General features: G+C 44.6%; 1 protein-coding gene across 1 annotated transcript in view; it reads left to right on the top strand.

Moving 5' to 3' along the window:
- The first annotated feature begins 5,211 nt into the window (after window positions 1-5,211).
- The window catches only part of hsf2bp (heat shock transcription factor 2 binding protein), a 98,331-nt gene continuing 86,986 nt past the window's right edge, over window positions 5,212-16,556 (top strand). Inside the window, exon 1 of the mRNA XM_080182541.1 lies at window positions 5,212-5,347. Coding sequence (XP_080038667.1) covers window positions 5,266-5,347 — 82 coding nt within the window. The 5' untranslated portion in view covers window positions 5,212-5,265. The remainder of the gene's footprint in view (window positions 5,348-16,556) is intronic.

Raw genomic sequence — 16,556 nt, 5'->3', positions numbered from 1 at the left:
TGGATGGAAAGGGTTTGGTTTAGGTTAGAGGGTCATTGCTTTTTAACTGGTCGGCGCAACATCGTGGGCCGAAGGGCCTGTTCTGCGCTGTAATGTTCTATGTTCTATGATGTGGTCAAGAAGGCGTGTGGTGTACTAGCCTTCATTAATCGAGGGATTGAGTTTATGAGTCGGGAGGTAATACTGCAACTTTTTACGACCCTTGTCAGACCCCACTTGGAGTACTGTGCGCAGTTCTGGTCGCCTCACTACAAGAAGGATGTGGAAGTATTGAGAGGGTGCAGAGGAGATTGACAAGGATGTTGCTTGGATTGGGACGCATGCCTTATGAGGATAGTTGAGGGAGCTAGGTCTTTCCTCCCTGGAGAGACGACGGTTGCGCGGCAACCTGATCGAGGTGTTTAAGATGTTCAGAGGTATAGATAGGGTGGATTCTCGGAGGCTATTTCCCAGGGCTGAAATGGTCGCTACGAGAGGACACAGGTGTAAGGTGCTGGGGAGCAGGTACAGAGGGGATGTCAGGGGTAAGTTTTTCACTCAGAGGTGGTGAGTGAGTGGAATCGGCTGCCGTCAGTGGTGGTAGAGGCGAACTCATGGGGTCTTTTAAAAGACTTCTGGATGAGTACATGGGATTTAATGGGATTGAGAGTTATAGATAGGCCTGGTAGGTAGGGATATGATCGGCGCAACTTGTGGGCCGAAGGGCTTGTTTGTGCTGTAATGTTCTATGTTCTATCCCGCTTCAAGCAAAGCGAGAGATACAGAGAAAACAGTCTCTCTCAAAACCAGCTTAGAACAGACTGCCTTGAGTTAGAATAGAATCGCTACAGTACAAAAGGAAGCTATTCAGCCCATCGAGTCTGCACCGACCATAATCCCACCCAGGCCCTATTCCCATAACTCCAATATTTACCCTAGCTAGTCCTCCTGACACTAAGAGGCAAATTAACATAGCCAATCAACCTGACCTGCACATCTTTGGACTGTGGGAGGAAACCAGATCACCCAGAGGAAACACGCAGACACTTAGAGAATATGCAAACTCCTATTCTCTGTGAAAGCCTAGCTGTACCAAGTCATATGACCTTATCTTTCCATAAGCCTAATCAAGCCCCATTCTGAAATATGCCAGGGGAAAACACAAAACAGCAGCACTCTGCATTAGTTCAGGTCAAAACAAATGCATCAGTTAAGATCAGTTATGTTGCTGCGGTCACAATACAGTGCTTCTGGATCCAAACACAACGCACCAATAAAATGGAAGGGACAATTAAACACATTCAGCATAGAAACATGACTAAAATACGTTCCTTAAAGGCACAGTATCGACACATACCTATGAGGAGAAATTGAACAGGTTAGGGTTATTTTCCTTGGTACAAAGAAGCTAAGAGGCAACTTTAGAACATTACGGCACTGTACAGGCCCTTTGGTCCTCAATGTTATGCCGAGCTATGTCCAATCCCAAGATCATGCCATCCCACTTCCTACAATTCTGGTGTGCTTCGTGTGCCTATCCAATAACCGCTTGAAAGTTCCTAAAGTGTCCGACTCCACAATCACAGTGCGCAGTCTATTCCACACCCTAACCACTCTCTGGGTGAAGAATCTACCTCGACATCCCTCCTATATCTCCCAGCATGCACCTTATACTTACGCCCTCTAGTAACAACTACATCCACCCGAGGCAATAGTCTCTGCACGTCCACCCTATCAATCCCTCTCATCATCTTACAAAGCTCTATTAAGTCGCCTCTCATCCTCCTCCACTCCAAAGAGAAAAGCCCCAACTCCCTCAACCTTTCCTCATAAGACCCGCCCTCCAAACCAGGCAGCATCCTGGTGAATCTCCTCTGCATTCTCTCCAATGCTTCCACATGCTTCTTATAGTGAGGTGACCAGAACTGTGCACAGTACTCCTAGTGGGTCTGACAAGGGTCTTATAAAGTTGCAGTATTACCTCCCGACTCCTAAACTCAATCCCTCAATTGCAGCAAGCCAAGGACAGACGTATGGGCATAGGAGCAGGATTGTGTATTAAAATGGCAAGCATCGGGAAGGTCAGGCTTCTGATTGCACACAGACAGAAGATGTTTAGCAAAACGAGCAACCCAGTCCATGTTTAGTCTCTCCGATATAGAGGAGACCACATTGGGAGCAGCGAATGCAATACACCAAATTGAAAGAAGTCTATTTCTCTCCCACCCATCTCCCCCCTCCCTCACATCTTCAGCTGTCACAGCTTACTCTCTGATTTCAGCTTTTCTGCCATTTGGCCATTCACATCTTTATTCTCTCTATGGACTGCCATTAGCAGCCTTTCCCCTTGTTTCTGTGGCTATGCCTTATCTTTCGTTCCCTTACCCTGCAGTATAAATATCTCCCACTTTCTACGCCTTTTAGCTTTGACAAAGGGTAATCTAGACTTGAAATGTCAGATTTTTTCTCTGCTTACAGATGCTGACAGATCTGCTGAGATTTCCTAGCGTTTTCTCTTTTGGATTCAGATTCCAGCATCCGTAGTAATTTGCTTTTATTAGCTGTGGGAACCAATAGGCATGTAATGGACACTGGTGGACAATCTATCACCAGAAATGGAACCGGAGAGGTAAAGGACGGGAAAAGAAGAGATGGACTATGTGAAGGTGATAGACGGGTGGAAATTGGACCTAAATTGATTTTTAAAATTTCCAGGTCCAGACGAGAGCATGAAGCGGCATCAAAATAATCATCGATGTCTCGATGAAAGAGTTGTGAAAGGGAGCCGGAGTAGAACTGGAACAGAGAATGGCCCACATGCCCCATAAAGAGACAGGCATAACTGGGGTTCATGGGGGTGCCCATAGTCACATCTGTTACTTGGAGGAATTGAGACAAGTTAAAGAAGAAATTGTTGCATGCGAGAACAAGTTCAGTCAGACAGAGGAGAGTGGCGGTCAATGGGATTGTTCAGGGCTTTGCTCGAGGAAGAAGCAAAGAGCTCTCAGACCATACTGGTGGGGAATTGGGGTGTAGAGGACATCCATGGTGAGGAGGGGGCGGTTTGGGCCAGGGAACTGGAAGTTGTTGATACGGCTTAGGTGTCGCCATTCAACACACCTTCCCTCATTCACCTGGTCAGCATTCTGCAGGGACTGTTCCATCCAGAGCATCTGGGTCCATTGCTCCATCACACCCATCACCTCACCTACCATCAATAGCACTTTCTCATGCAATCATACAAGGTGGAACACCGCACCTTCACCTTCCCCCTGTTCACCATCCCCAGAGCACAAACACTCTTCCGATGAAGCAGCACTTCAGATGTACCTCCTTCAATCTAGTCTGTTTTGGGGCCACTGCTGTTCGTAATCTTTATTAATGATCTGGATGAGGGTATAGTTGGGTGGATTAGTAAGTTTGCTGATGACACCAAAGTCGGAGGTGTGGTAGATTGTGAGGAAGGGTGTCGAAGTTTGCAGGGTGACTTGGACAGGTTGCAGAGCTGGGCCGCGAGGTGGCGGATGGAGTTTAATGCGGAGAAGTGTGAGGTAATCCATTTCGGTAGGAATAACAGATGTGTTGAGTATAGGGCTAACGGGAGGACTTTGAATAGAGTGGAGGAGCAGAGGGATCTAGGTGTATGTGTACATAGATCCCTGAAAGTTGGGAATCAAGTAGATAAGGTTGTTAAGAAGGCGTACGGTGTCTTGGCGTTTATTGGTAGGGGGATTGAATTTAGGAGTCGCAGCGTCATGTTGCAACTGTACACAACTCTGGTGCGGCCGCACTTGGAGTACTGTGTGCAGTTCTGGTCCCCACATTACAGGAAGGATGTGGAGGCTTTGGAGAGGGTGCAGAGGAGGTTTACCAGGATGTTGCCTGGTATGCAGGGGAGGTCCTATGAGGAGAGACTGAGGGATTTGGGGTTGTTTTCACTGGAAAGAAGGCGGCTAAGAGGGGATCTTATAGAAACATATAAGATGATTAGAGGTTTAGATAGGGTGGATGGTGATAGCCTGTTTCCTCGGATGGAGAAATCTAGCACGAGGGGGCATGGCTTTAAATTAAGGGGGGGTAGTTATAGGACGGATGTCAGGGGCAGGTTCTTTACCCAGAGGGTGGTGAGGGACTGGAATGCCCTGCCTGCTGCAGTTGTAAATGCGCCTAGTTTGGGGGCGTTTAAGAGATTGGTGGATAGGTTTATGGACGAAAAGGGAGTGGTTTAGATTAGTGGGTCAATGTTTTTTTTTAAAAAATAAGACTGGTCGGCGCAACATTGTGGGCCGAAGGGCCTGTTCCGCGCTGTAATGTTCTATGTTCTATGTTCTATGTCTGTTGTATTTTCTGCTCCCAATGTGGTCTATTCTACATCGGAGAGGTCATAGACTGGGTGAACGCTTTGCAAAACGCCTTTTGTCCGTCCACTAGCAGGACCCAGATCTTTCTGCCACTTGCCGCTTCAATACACTCCTGTACACATGTCAATCGTATGACTTTTGCAGTGTTCCAGGGAAGCTCAGTGTAAGCTGGAGGAACAGCGCCTCATCTTCCTATTGGGCATTTTTCAGCCTTCTGGACTGAATATTGAGGTTAACTTCAGAGCATGAACTCCCTCCTCCCCCTCCACTCTACCATCACTATTTATTTTATTTCATTACTCCTTTTCATTTTATTCATCCATTTTTATTACTTTGTGTCTTTTTTTGCACTTCTAAAATCTTACTTTCCATCTTGTTTCGTCTTCCTCCCCCACCCCACTACGGCCAACTGCCGCATTCCTATACTCTGCATCTTTGTTCTGCCACTTATTCCGATCTCTTAATGGACACTGTTAGCACCATTCTCAGCGTTTAGCATCACCTTTTACATTCTCTTTGTCTTCTTGTCTATGCCTTTCCTACCAACTACAGCAGTCCCCACCCCCCCACCCATAGTATAATTCTTATCCAATTTTCCTTGTCTTCAGCTCTGACAAAGAGCTATCCTGACTCGAAACATTGGCTCTATTCTCTCTCCACAGATGCCGTCAGACCTGCTGAGATTTTCAGAATTTTCTGTTTTTGCTCCAGCATCCGCAGTATTTTGCATTTACCTTAAGTTATCTCAGTTGACTGTGCTCCTTTTGCCTTCAATGTTTTATAATTAAACGCTGTCAGAGCTACATGCAGTTTAGCTATTTATCAATCTTTTGACCATTAATTATTTCTGTTTCAGAAGCCTGTGAGCAAAGATGAGTTTGTTAAAATTCGAAAGAAAGACTTAGAGAGACTAACAACTGAAACTATGCAAATCAAAGAGTTTCTGCCAAAAATACTCAATGGAGAATTCCTGGAAAGCTTTCACCAATTAGAAGCAGCTGAAGCAAGTGAGTTCTTTATTTGCTTTTGTTGAAACGCTGCTTCAGTTCATGAATAAGCAGCCATGACGATGTAGTTTATGGGAGAAAGCTGGAGGTATTCAAAAGATGTAGCAGTGTCTGGAAAGAAATAACATTGCAGCTTGGTAAAGAAGTTCTCCAAGAAATTCATCAACCTGAAACATTAATGTGTTTTTCTCCATAAAAGCTACCTGACCTGAGAGTTTTCTGTTTTCATTTCAGATCAGGCAGCACGGTGGCACAGTGGTTAGCGCGGCTGCCTCAGTGCCAGGGACCCATGTTCAATTCCTGATTTGGGTCACAATGTGTCCGGAATCTGCATATTCTCCCTGTGTCTCTGTGGGTTTCCTCTGGGTGCTCTGGTTTCCTCCCACAGTCCAAAAGATATGCTGGTTGGGTGCATTGGCCTTGCTAAATTCTCCTTCAGTGTACCCAAACAGGTGTCAGAGTGTGGCGACGAAGGGATTTTCACAGTAACTTCATTGCAGTGTTAATGTAAGTCTACTGGTAACACAAATAAATAAACTACAAAAAAGAGTTCCAGCACCTGTATTATTTAGCTTTTGCATAGGAATTTGATTGTTTGTTAACTGTTAACACTACACAAGTCGGGAGGAATTAGAGTCATAGCAGTTTACAGCTTGGAAACAGACCCTTCAGTCCAACTTGTCCATGCTGCCCTTTTTTAAAACGCCTAAGCTAGTACCAATTGGCGGCATTTGGTCCATATCCCATGTAACTGTCCAAACGCTTTTTAGAAAATAAAATTGTACCCACACTTACTACTACCTCAGGCAGATTGTTCTAGACATTCACCACCCTCTGTGTTAATACATTGCCCTTCTGAAACCTTTTGTATCTCTTCCCTCTCATCTTAAATTTATGCCTTTCGTTTTAGATTCCCCTACCTTTGGGAAAAGATATTGACTATTTAGCTGATCTATGCCACTCCTTATTTTATAGACCTCTATAAGATCATCCTTCAGCTTCCCATGCTCCAGAGAAAAAAGCCCTAATCTATCCAGCCTCTCCTTATAACTCAAACCATCAAGTGCAGTAGTATCCTAGTAAATCCTTTCTGCGCTCTTTCTAGTTTAATATTACCCTTTCCATACTAGGGTGATCAGAACTGTACACAGTATTCCAAGTTTGGCCTTAACAATGTCTTGTACAACTTCAACAAGACATTCCAAATCCTGTATTCAATATTCTGACCAATGAAACCAAGCATGCTGAATGCCTTCTTCGCTATTCTGTCTACCTGTGACTTTACTTTCAAAGAGCTATGAACCTGTACCCTTAGATCCCTTTGTTCTGTAAATCTCTCCACTGCCTTACCATTACTGAGAGGCAACATGGTTTTGTGAAGAGGAGGTCGTGTCTCACGACCTTGATCGAATTACTTCGAGAAAATAACAAAGGTGATTGATGAGGATAGGGCAGTGGATTTTGTCTACATGCACATCAGTAAGGCCTTTGACAAGGTCCCTCATGGCAGATTGGTGAAAAAGGTGAAGTTGCATGAGATCAGAGATGAGCTGGCAAGGTGGATACAAAACTGGCTCAGTCAAGGAAAATAGAGAGTAGCAGTGGAAGGGTGTGTTTCTGAGTGGAGGACTGTGACAAGTGGCATTCCTCAAGGATCAATGCTGGGACCTTTGTAATATATATAACTCATAGAAACCCTGCAGTGCAGAAAGAGGCCATTCGGCCCATCGAGTGAATGTAAAATCATGTCTCACAAATTTGATTGCGTTTTTTGAAGGGGTAACCAAAGTAAGTGAGGGCAGTGCAGTTGATGTTGCTTACATGGACTTTAGCAAGGCAACTGACAAGGTTCCGCATAGTTGTTGCTTAAGGTTAAATCTCCCAGGGTCCAGGGTGGGGTAGCCAATTGGATACAATCTCACCCAGATCCTACCCCCATATCTCTACATATTTTACCCACTAATCCCTCTAACCTACGCATCTCAGGACACTAAGGGCAATTTTTAGTATAGCCAATCAACCTAACCTGTACATCTTTGGACTGTGGGAGGAAACCGGAGTACCCGGAGGAAAGCCACGCAGACACGAGGAGAATGTGCAAACTCCACACAGACAGTGACCCGAGCCAAGAATTGAATCCAGGTCCCTGGTGCTATGAAGCAACAGTGCTAACCACTATGCTACCATGCTGCCCAAATGATTTGGAGGAAAGTGTAACTGGTTTGATTAGTAAGTTTGCGGACAACATGAAGGTTGGTGGATTTATGGATAGCGATGAGGACCATCAGATGATATAGCAGGACATAGATCGGTTGGAGACTTGGTGGAGAAATGGCAGATGGAGTTTAATCCGGACAAATGTGAGGTCATGCATTTTGGTAGGTCTAATACAGATAGGAAATATACAGTAAATGGCGGAGTATTGATCGACAAAAGGATCTGGGTGTACAGGTACACAGGGAGAAAGTATTCGAGAAGGCATACGGCATGCTTGCCTTCATTGACCGGGGCATTGAGTTTAAAAGGTGGCAAGTCATGTTGCAGCTTTATAGAACCTTAGTTAGGCCGCACTTGGAATATAGTGTTCAGTTCTGGTTGCCACACTACCAGAAGGATGTGGAGGCTTTAGAGAGGGTACAGAAAAGATTTACTAGGATGTTGTCTGGTCTGGAAGGCAATAGCTATGAAGAGAGTTGGAGAAACTTGGTTTGTTCTCATTGGAACGACGCAGATTGAGGGGAGACCTGACAGAAGTCTACAAGATTATGAGAGGCATGGGCGGAGTGGATAGTCAGAAGCTTTTTCCCCAGGGTGGAAGATTCAGTTACTTCGGTGGCATAGGTTTAAAGTGCGAGGGGCAACGTTTAAAGATGTATGAGGCAGATCTTTTGTACAGAGGGTGGTGGGTGCCTGGAACTCGTTGCCAGGGGAAGTAGGGGAAGCGGATACAGTAGTGACTTTTAAGGGACATCTTGATATATACATGAATAGGATGGGAATAGAGGGATATATTCCACGGAAGGATAGGGGGTTTCAGCTAAGTCGGGCAGCATGGTTGGTGCGGGCTTGGAGGCCGAAGAGCCCGTTCCTATGCTGTAATTTTCTTTCATCTTTGTTCTATTAACTTGGTAATTCCTGCCCTGGTTCAATCTACTAAAATGCATCACCTCGCATTTATCTAAATTAAACTCCATCTGCCATTCGTCACCCCACTGGCCCAATTGATCAAGATCCCATTACAATCCGAGATAACCTTCTTCACTGTCCATTATGTTGCCAATCTTGGTGTCATCTACAAACTTACTAATCATGCCTTCTATATCCTCATCCAAATCATAAATATAAATGTCAAATAACAGTGGACCAGCACTGATCCCTCAGGCACACCGCTAGTCACAGGCCTCCAGTTTGAAAATCAACCCACTACAACCACCCTCTGGCTTCTGTCAACAAGCCAATTTTGTAACCATTTGGCTACCTCACCCTGGACCCTGGGAGATTTAACCTTAAGCAACAACTATGCGGAACCTTGTCAGTTGCCTTGCTAAAGTCCATGTAAGCAACATCAACTGCACTGCCCTCATTTACTTTGGTTACCCCTTCAAAAAACTCAATCAAATTTGTGAGACATGATTTTACATTCACAAAGTATTGCTGATTGTCCTTAATCAGTCCTTGCAACTCTGAATGCCTGTGGATCCTGTCTCTCAAAATACCTTTCGACAACTTATCCATCACAGATATGAAGCTTACTGGCCTGTAATTCCCAGGCTTTTTCCCTACAGCTCTTTTTAATCAAAGGGAGAACATTTGCCTCCCTCCAATCTTCAGGCACCTCACCTGTGACTATCAATGATTCAAATATCTCTGCTAGGGGACCCACAATTTCCTTCCAAGCCTCCCACAATGTCCTGGGATACACTTCATCACGTCCTGGGGATTTATCTACCTTGATGCACTTTTAGACTTCCAGCCTCCTTCTCTGTAATATGTGCACTCCTCAAGATATCACTATTTATTTCCCCAAGTTTCCTAACATCCATGTTTTTCTGAACAGTAAGTACTAATGAGAAATATTCATTTAGGATCTCACCTATCTCTTGTGCATCCGCACATAAATTAACTTGTTGATCCTTAAGAAACCCTACTCTTTCCCTAGTTACGCTTTTGGCCTTTATGTATTTGTAGAAGCTCTTTAGATTCCTCTTTGCCTTATCTGTCAAAGCAATCTCGTGTCCTCTTTTTTGCCCTCCTGATTTCTCTCTTAACTCTACTCCTACACTCTCTGTACTCTTCAAGGGATCCATTTGATCCCAGCTGCTCATGCACGTCATGTGCCTCATTCTTCTTCTTGACCAGGACCTCAATATCACGAAGCATCCAAAATTCCCTATTTCTATCAGCCTATCCCTTCACTCCAAGAGGAATGTGTTTACCCTGAACTCAGGTTTACACACTTTTGAAAGCCTCCACTTACCAGCCGTCCCTTTGCCTTCCTACAGCACCCCCCAATTAACTTTTAAAAGTTCCTGTCTCGTACCATCAAAATTGGCTTTGCCCCAATTTAGAATTTTAACTTTTGGGCCACACCTATTATTATCCATAACTATCTTAGAACTAATAGAATTAGTGATCCCCCACTAATACTGTTGTGCCTGCCGCACAGTGTGTTTTAATCGTTATACAGTGGACACATAATTGTGAGTAGAGATCTGGTTATATCAATCAATATTTATTTAAGACACACAATCAATAATCACCCACCCAACCAACATTAAGTTATCTTTCAGAAAATACTAGAGTTCAAGCCCAATACAAGACCTTGACTTAACTTTGCGTGACTAGCAAGTACCCAAGCAGATATTGGCCTTTATCTGTGTGCTGATCTCAGTTGCCCTCTGTGTAATCTGGCCCTTTGGTCTGGTTTGGTACTCTGGCTCTGATTTTCCTTCCTTCTTGTGCTAGTCGTCGCTTGCGATGGTCACCGTGGTTGTAGCCCATTTGTGGGTTCAGAGAGAGAGAGATTCTTGGTTGTGCAGCACCCTTTATACCCCATTGGGTTTTGCACCCCTTTTGGCCATTGCCAATCAGGACTTGATCACCCTGATTGATAAAGTCCAATCGGGTGCTGCCACACTAATCTCTGGGTGTGTCCCCAATGATGTGGATATGCCGGCGTTGGATTGGGGTAAACACAGTAAAAAGTCATTCACCTGAAGAAGAGGGAAACCTCGAAAGAACAAAGAACAACCCAGCACGGGAAACAGGCCCTTCGGCCCAACGAGCCCGCGCCGCCGCATCATCCTACACCTATTCTACCCTGCTTGTCTACGAATGGAACCCCTAACTTAGCCAGATTCAGGGGAGAATAGTGTCAATTTGGTAAACCAATCAGCCTAAGAGCACATCTTTGGGGTGTGGGAGGAAACTGGAGCGCCCGGAGGAAACCCACGCAACCACAGGGAGAATGCGCAAACTCCCACAGACACAGGCCCAAATCCATGTTTCTGCACAGCTAGCAGTGCTAGTCACTGAGCTGTTGCGGCACCCGTCTACTGGTCCAGGATCAAGCACACACACCGACACGAAGTACTAGGCCACTCCCGGAACCTCCAAGAGCAGCCCACGCACGACCCACTGTGTGCATGCCCCTCGTTTGACAACAAGGTGGACTTCCACCTGCGGAATAAAAAGACAAAAACGTTAACATACAAGACTGCATTTCCGGTGTCTCCCGAGGCTCTGACCTTATTTAATACCCCCACTATAACCCTCCATCCTCGTTTCGCTCATGTGTCTGTCTAAGTGAACCTTAAATGAGTCCAACGTTCCTGCCTCCACCATCCTACTCGGTAGCGCGTTCCATACCCCCACGACCCTCTGCGTGAAGAACCTTCCTCTCACATCCAAATTATACCTCTCCCCCCTCACCCTTAGATCATGACCTCTTGTAATTGTACCCAGTCTAGGGAGCAGTCTCTTACTATTGACTTTATTTATTCCCTTCAGTATCTTATATACCTCTATCATGTCCCCCCTCAATCTCCGTCTTTCCAAGGAGAAAAGTCCCAGTTTCTCCAACCTTTCCTCATAACTCAGTCCCTCCATGCCAGGCAACATCCTGGTAAACCTCCTCTGCACCCTCTCCAGAGTCTCCAGAGTAAGCTAGTGAGTTTACTATCAAATAAATCGGTTGGACTTAAACCTGGTGTTGTCAGACTTTTTACTGTGTGTCCCCAGTGGCCATACCTGCAGGTGCTGGGGACATGTAGAATAGACACGACCCTCCCAAATAAGGGGTTACAGTGCCCCATGTCTGGTAAACTCCCCAGTTTGACCAGAAAGTCTCTTTTGTCCTAGAGATGACCCATTCACCCATTTGGGTTGCAGCCTGTTTATCTCTACCTTTTAGGCTGAAGCCTGTCATTTTAGTTCTTGCCCAGTTGTCCCAGTGCTTTACAAATAGTCATTTTAGGTGGCCTCTTTGGCCACACAACCCTCTAATACTACGGCTGTTCCGGTCAATGTTGGGAAAGTTAAAATTCCCTACTGTTACCACCCTCTTTTTCTTGGAGTTATCTGTAATCTCCTTACATATTTGCTCCTCAATTTCCTGCTGACTACTTGGAGGCCTATAGTACAATCCTATCAATGTGATTTCCCCCTTCCTATTTCTCAGTTCTACCCATATGGACTCAGTGACCGAACCCTCGGATATATCCCTTCTCAGTACTGCCATGATGATTTCTCCTCATCAAAAGTGCAACTCCTCTTCTGCTCTTACCTCCTTTCGATCTTTAGTATAGCATCTGTACCCTGGAACATTGAGCTGCCAGTCTTGTTGCTCCCTTAGCCATGTTTCAGTAATTGCTATAATATCCCAGTCCCTCGTACCCATCCATGCCCTGAGTTCATCTACCTTGCCCGTCAGGCCCCTTGCATTGAAATAGATGCAGCTTAATTTGGACTTCCCTTGCTCTCTGCTCTGCTTTTGCCTGTTCTGACTGGCACTAAAATTACTGACACTGCCTTTACTACTTAATGTTCTTTCTTTAACTTCTGTGCTGTACTCAACCTTTTCTTCTGCCTCCGTACTGCTTTGGGTCCCACCCCACTGCCAAATTCATTTAAAACCTTCCGAGTGGCTCTAGCAAATCTCTCCGCCAGGATATTAGTCCTGCTGTAATTCAGGTGTAACCTGACCCTCTTGAACAGAACAGCCCTTTTCCAGAAGAGATCCCAATAAATCACAAGTTTAAATCCCCCCTGCACCAGCTGTCAAGCCATGCATTCATCTGTCTAATCTTCCTGTTCCTACTCTCACTAGCATGTGGCACCAATAGTAATCCAGAAATTACTATCTTCGAGGTCCTGCACTTTAGCCTTCTGCCTAACTCTCTATATTCACACATCAGGACCTCATCCTTTTTTCTACCTATGTCATTGGCACCCACATGTACAATGACCTCTGGCTGGGTACAGTCAGTATAAGAAAAGGTGCCGGTTAAGCATATAGTGTTTTTCGGAAATGGAATGGGTTTAGGTTACTGTGTGTATCGGTTATATTATAGATTCATGCTATAGTTTATGTAGGATATGGGATTAGGATACATATGAGATATGTTTTTATTCGTTCACAGGATGTATCATCACTGGATAGGCCAGCATTTTTACTTTTCAACCATAATTGTCCTTGAGGTGGTGTCCAAAGATGTGCGAGTAGGTTGATTGGCTGTGCTAAATTGTCCCTTCGTTCAAGTGAATTAGCAAGGTAAATATGCGGGGTTACGTGTGTAGGACCTGAGTGGGATTGTTGTCGGTGCAGGCTCAATAGGCCAAATGTCGTGCTTCTGCACTGTAAGGATTCTATGGTGAGTAGTGTTATTGAACCTCTACAGTAGAAATGTGATATAGATACACCCACAATGCTGCTAACAAAGGAGTTCCAGTATTTTCACCCAGTGAAGGTGAAGGATCGGCGATATAGTTCCATGTCAGGATGGCCTGTGGTTTGAGGGCGAGGTTAGAGGTGGTAGTGTTCCCATGTATCTGCTGCTATTGACCTTCTAGATGGTAGAGGATATGTGCTTGGATGGTACTGATGAAGGAATGTTTAAGCACACTGTGTTGGTAAATATATAGTTTAAAGTATAGTGTGCATAGGATATGTGTATATATATATATGTGATACAATATAGAAACTGAACTAGACTAGCTATATAAATACTGTGGCTACTCAGGGCAGGTCAATGTCTAGGAATCCTGTGGCAAGTAACTCACTTCCTGATTCTTCACTATTTACAAGGCACAAGTCAGAAGTGTCATGTAATACTCTCCACTTACCTGGATGGATGCAGCTCCAATAACACTCAAGAACTTGACACAATCCAGGAAAAACAGCCTGTTTGATTTCTACCTCTTCCACAAACATTCACTCTGTCCACCACTCACAAATGTGGCAGCCATGTGTACCATCTATAAGATGCATTGCAGAAACTCACCTAGGCTCCTTGGGCAGCACCTTCTAAATGCACAACCACTACCATCTAGAAGGACAAGGACAGCAGATACCTGGGAACACCGCCACTTGTAGGTTCCCCTCCAAGTCACTCACTGTAGGCCTGGCCTATCCCTCATTCTACCACCATCAAGACAAGGCACCAACCTTGTTGCATTGAAAAGTACAGGAGACTATATCAGGACGTGTACAAGGCATGCTTAAAAAAACTGATGAAGCTACAACACATCTATTTGCATGCTGAAGAGAGGAAGCAATATGCAATATACAGAGGTAAGCAACCTCCAGAACCAAAGGATCAGTTTCAAAGTTCATCAGACCTGCCACATTCAGTCATGAATTCTAGTGCATGATTAAAAAACTAACAGGAAGAGGAGGCCCCACAAAATATCCCTGGGGGAGCCCAGCATGTCAGTGCAAAAGAGGACTGAAGCATTTTTTTAATCATCTTCCGCCAGAAGTGCTGACTCCATAACCTGTCTTTGTTTCCTTCTGAGGTCTGCAGCATCAATGATGCCAGTCTTCAGCCAATTTATTGACTCCACGTGATATCAATAAATGACTGAAGACACTGGATGCTGCTTCGGCTGTGTAGATATTCCATATAGTACTGAAGACTTGTGCTGCAGAACTTGCTGCACCCCTAGCCACACAATGACCTTCCCGCCATCATAAGGTCAAAAGTGGGCATGTTCACTGATGATTGTTCACCACTCATTCTTTGAAACTCTAGAAATACAGGTTCAGTTTTCCAAATCTCTCTTCATAAGACAGAGCTGCCATCCCTAGAATAAGCCCCGTGAACATTCATTACATTCCTTCTTTTGCAATACTATCATTTCTAAGTAAGTAGTTACACAACACCAGGTTTAAAGTTCAACAGGTTTATTTGGTAGCGCGAGCTTTCAGAGTACTGCTTCTCATGAGGTGAGGCATTCCATCATCAAAGAAGAAATAGCAAGACACCTAGAAAAGAACGGTTTGATCAAGCAGACGCAGCACGGATTCGTGAAGGGGAAGTCGTGTTTAACGAATTTATTGGATTTCTATGAAGATGTGACTAGTGCGGTAGTCAGAGGGGAACCAGTGGATGTGGTGTTTTTATATTTCCAGAACGTGTTCGATAAGGTGCCTCACAAAAGGTTGCTGCAGAAGGTTAGGGTGCACGGAGTTGGGGGTAAAGTGTTAGCATGGATTGAAGATTGGTTATCTAACAGGAAGCAGAGAGTTGGAATCAGTGGGTGCTTTTCTGGTTGGCAGTTGGTGTCTAGTGGAGTGCCGCAGCGATCAGTGCTGGGACCTCAACTGCAGAGAGATTTGGATAGGCTGAGTGAGTGGGCGAGGACCTGACAGATGGAGTATGACGTTAGCAAATGCGAGGTTATCCACTTTAGTAGAAATAATAGTAGGAGGGATTATTATTTAAAGGGTGAAAAGCTGCAGCATGATACGGTGCAGAGGGACCTGGGGGTCCTTGTGCACAAATCGTAAAAACCCAGTCTGCAGGTGCAGCAGGTGGTCAGGAAGGCGAATGGAATGTTGGCCTTTATAGCGAGGGGGATAGAATATAAAAGTAGGGAGGTCTTGCAGCAACTGTACAGGGCACTGGTGAGGCCGCAACTGGAGTACTGTGTGCAGTTTTGGTCCCCGTATTTGGGAAAGGATATATTAGCCTTGGAGGGAGTGCAGAAAAGGTTCACCAGGTAGATACCGGAGATGAGGGGGTTAGCTTATGAAGAGAGATTGAATAGACTGGGTCTGTACTTGTTAGAGTTTAGAAGGCTGAGGGGGGATCTTATAGAGACTTACAAGATAATGAAGGGGCTAGATAGGGTAGAGGTAGACAGATTCTCCCTGCTTAGAAAGGTTAGCAGAACTAGAGGGCACAGCCTCAAAATAAAGAGGGGGGGGCAGTTTAGAATGGAGTTGAGGAAGAACTTCTTCACTCAAAGGGAGGTAATTCTCTGGAATTCTCTGCCCATTGGTGAAGGCTACCTCGTTGAATATATTTAAGTCACAGGTAGATAGATTTCTGATAGACAAGGGAATTAAGGGTTATGGGGAGAAAGCAGGAAAGTGGAACTGATTCACTTCAGATCAGCCATGATCTTATTGAATGGCAGGGCAGGCTCGAACGGCTAGATGGCCTACTCCTGCTCCTATTTCTTATGTTCCAACGTCGGCAACTCCATAACATTGTTTCTAAGGTAAAGGGACTAAAACTGTAGTCCAAGTGCACCTAACCAAAGTTGTACAATTGAATCAAGACTTTGTTACTCCTGTATTGAAATCCTTTTGCGATAAAGGCGAATGTATCATTAGCTTTCCTGATTATTTGCTCCATCTGAATATTAATTTTCAGTGACTTATTGACAAGGATACCCAGGTCCCTTTGTACATCTACAATTTCTAATCTCCACCATTTAAGAAATTCTCTACACATCTGTTCATCTGGTTAAAGTTATACATTTTGTTTAAGCCAGACCAGAAACTCCTAAGTGTTTTATGAAGTCATCCTAGACCACAGGTTTTGCACTTTGATTTTGGCATTAGGTTGAGCATAAGGTGTTTCACTCCACATATGATTCAAGTGACCCACTAGGAATATTTCATCAAACAAAGTTTATTTAAGAACACAGTTAAACTAATAAGCAAAATCAGCTTAACTTTTACCAATTACAAAAGAACACC

Source organism: Carcharhinus amblyrhynchos, unplaced genomic scaffold (genome assembly GCF_965287045.1).
Source record: "Carcharhinus amblyrhynchos unplaced genomic scaffold, sCarAmb.v2.hapA scaffold_65, whole genome shotgun sequence".
In the NCBI taxonomy this organism is placed as follows: Eukaryota; Metazoa; Chordata; class Chondrichthyes; order Carcharhiniformes; family Carcharhinidae; genus Carcharhinus; species Carcharhinus amblyrhynchos.
This window is presented reverse-complemented; position numbering and strand designations above follow the sequence as displayed.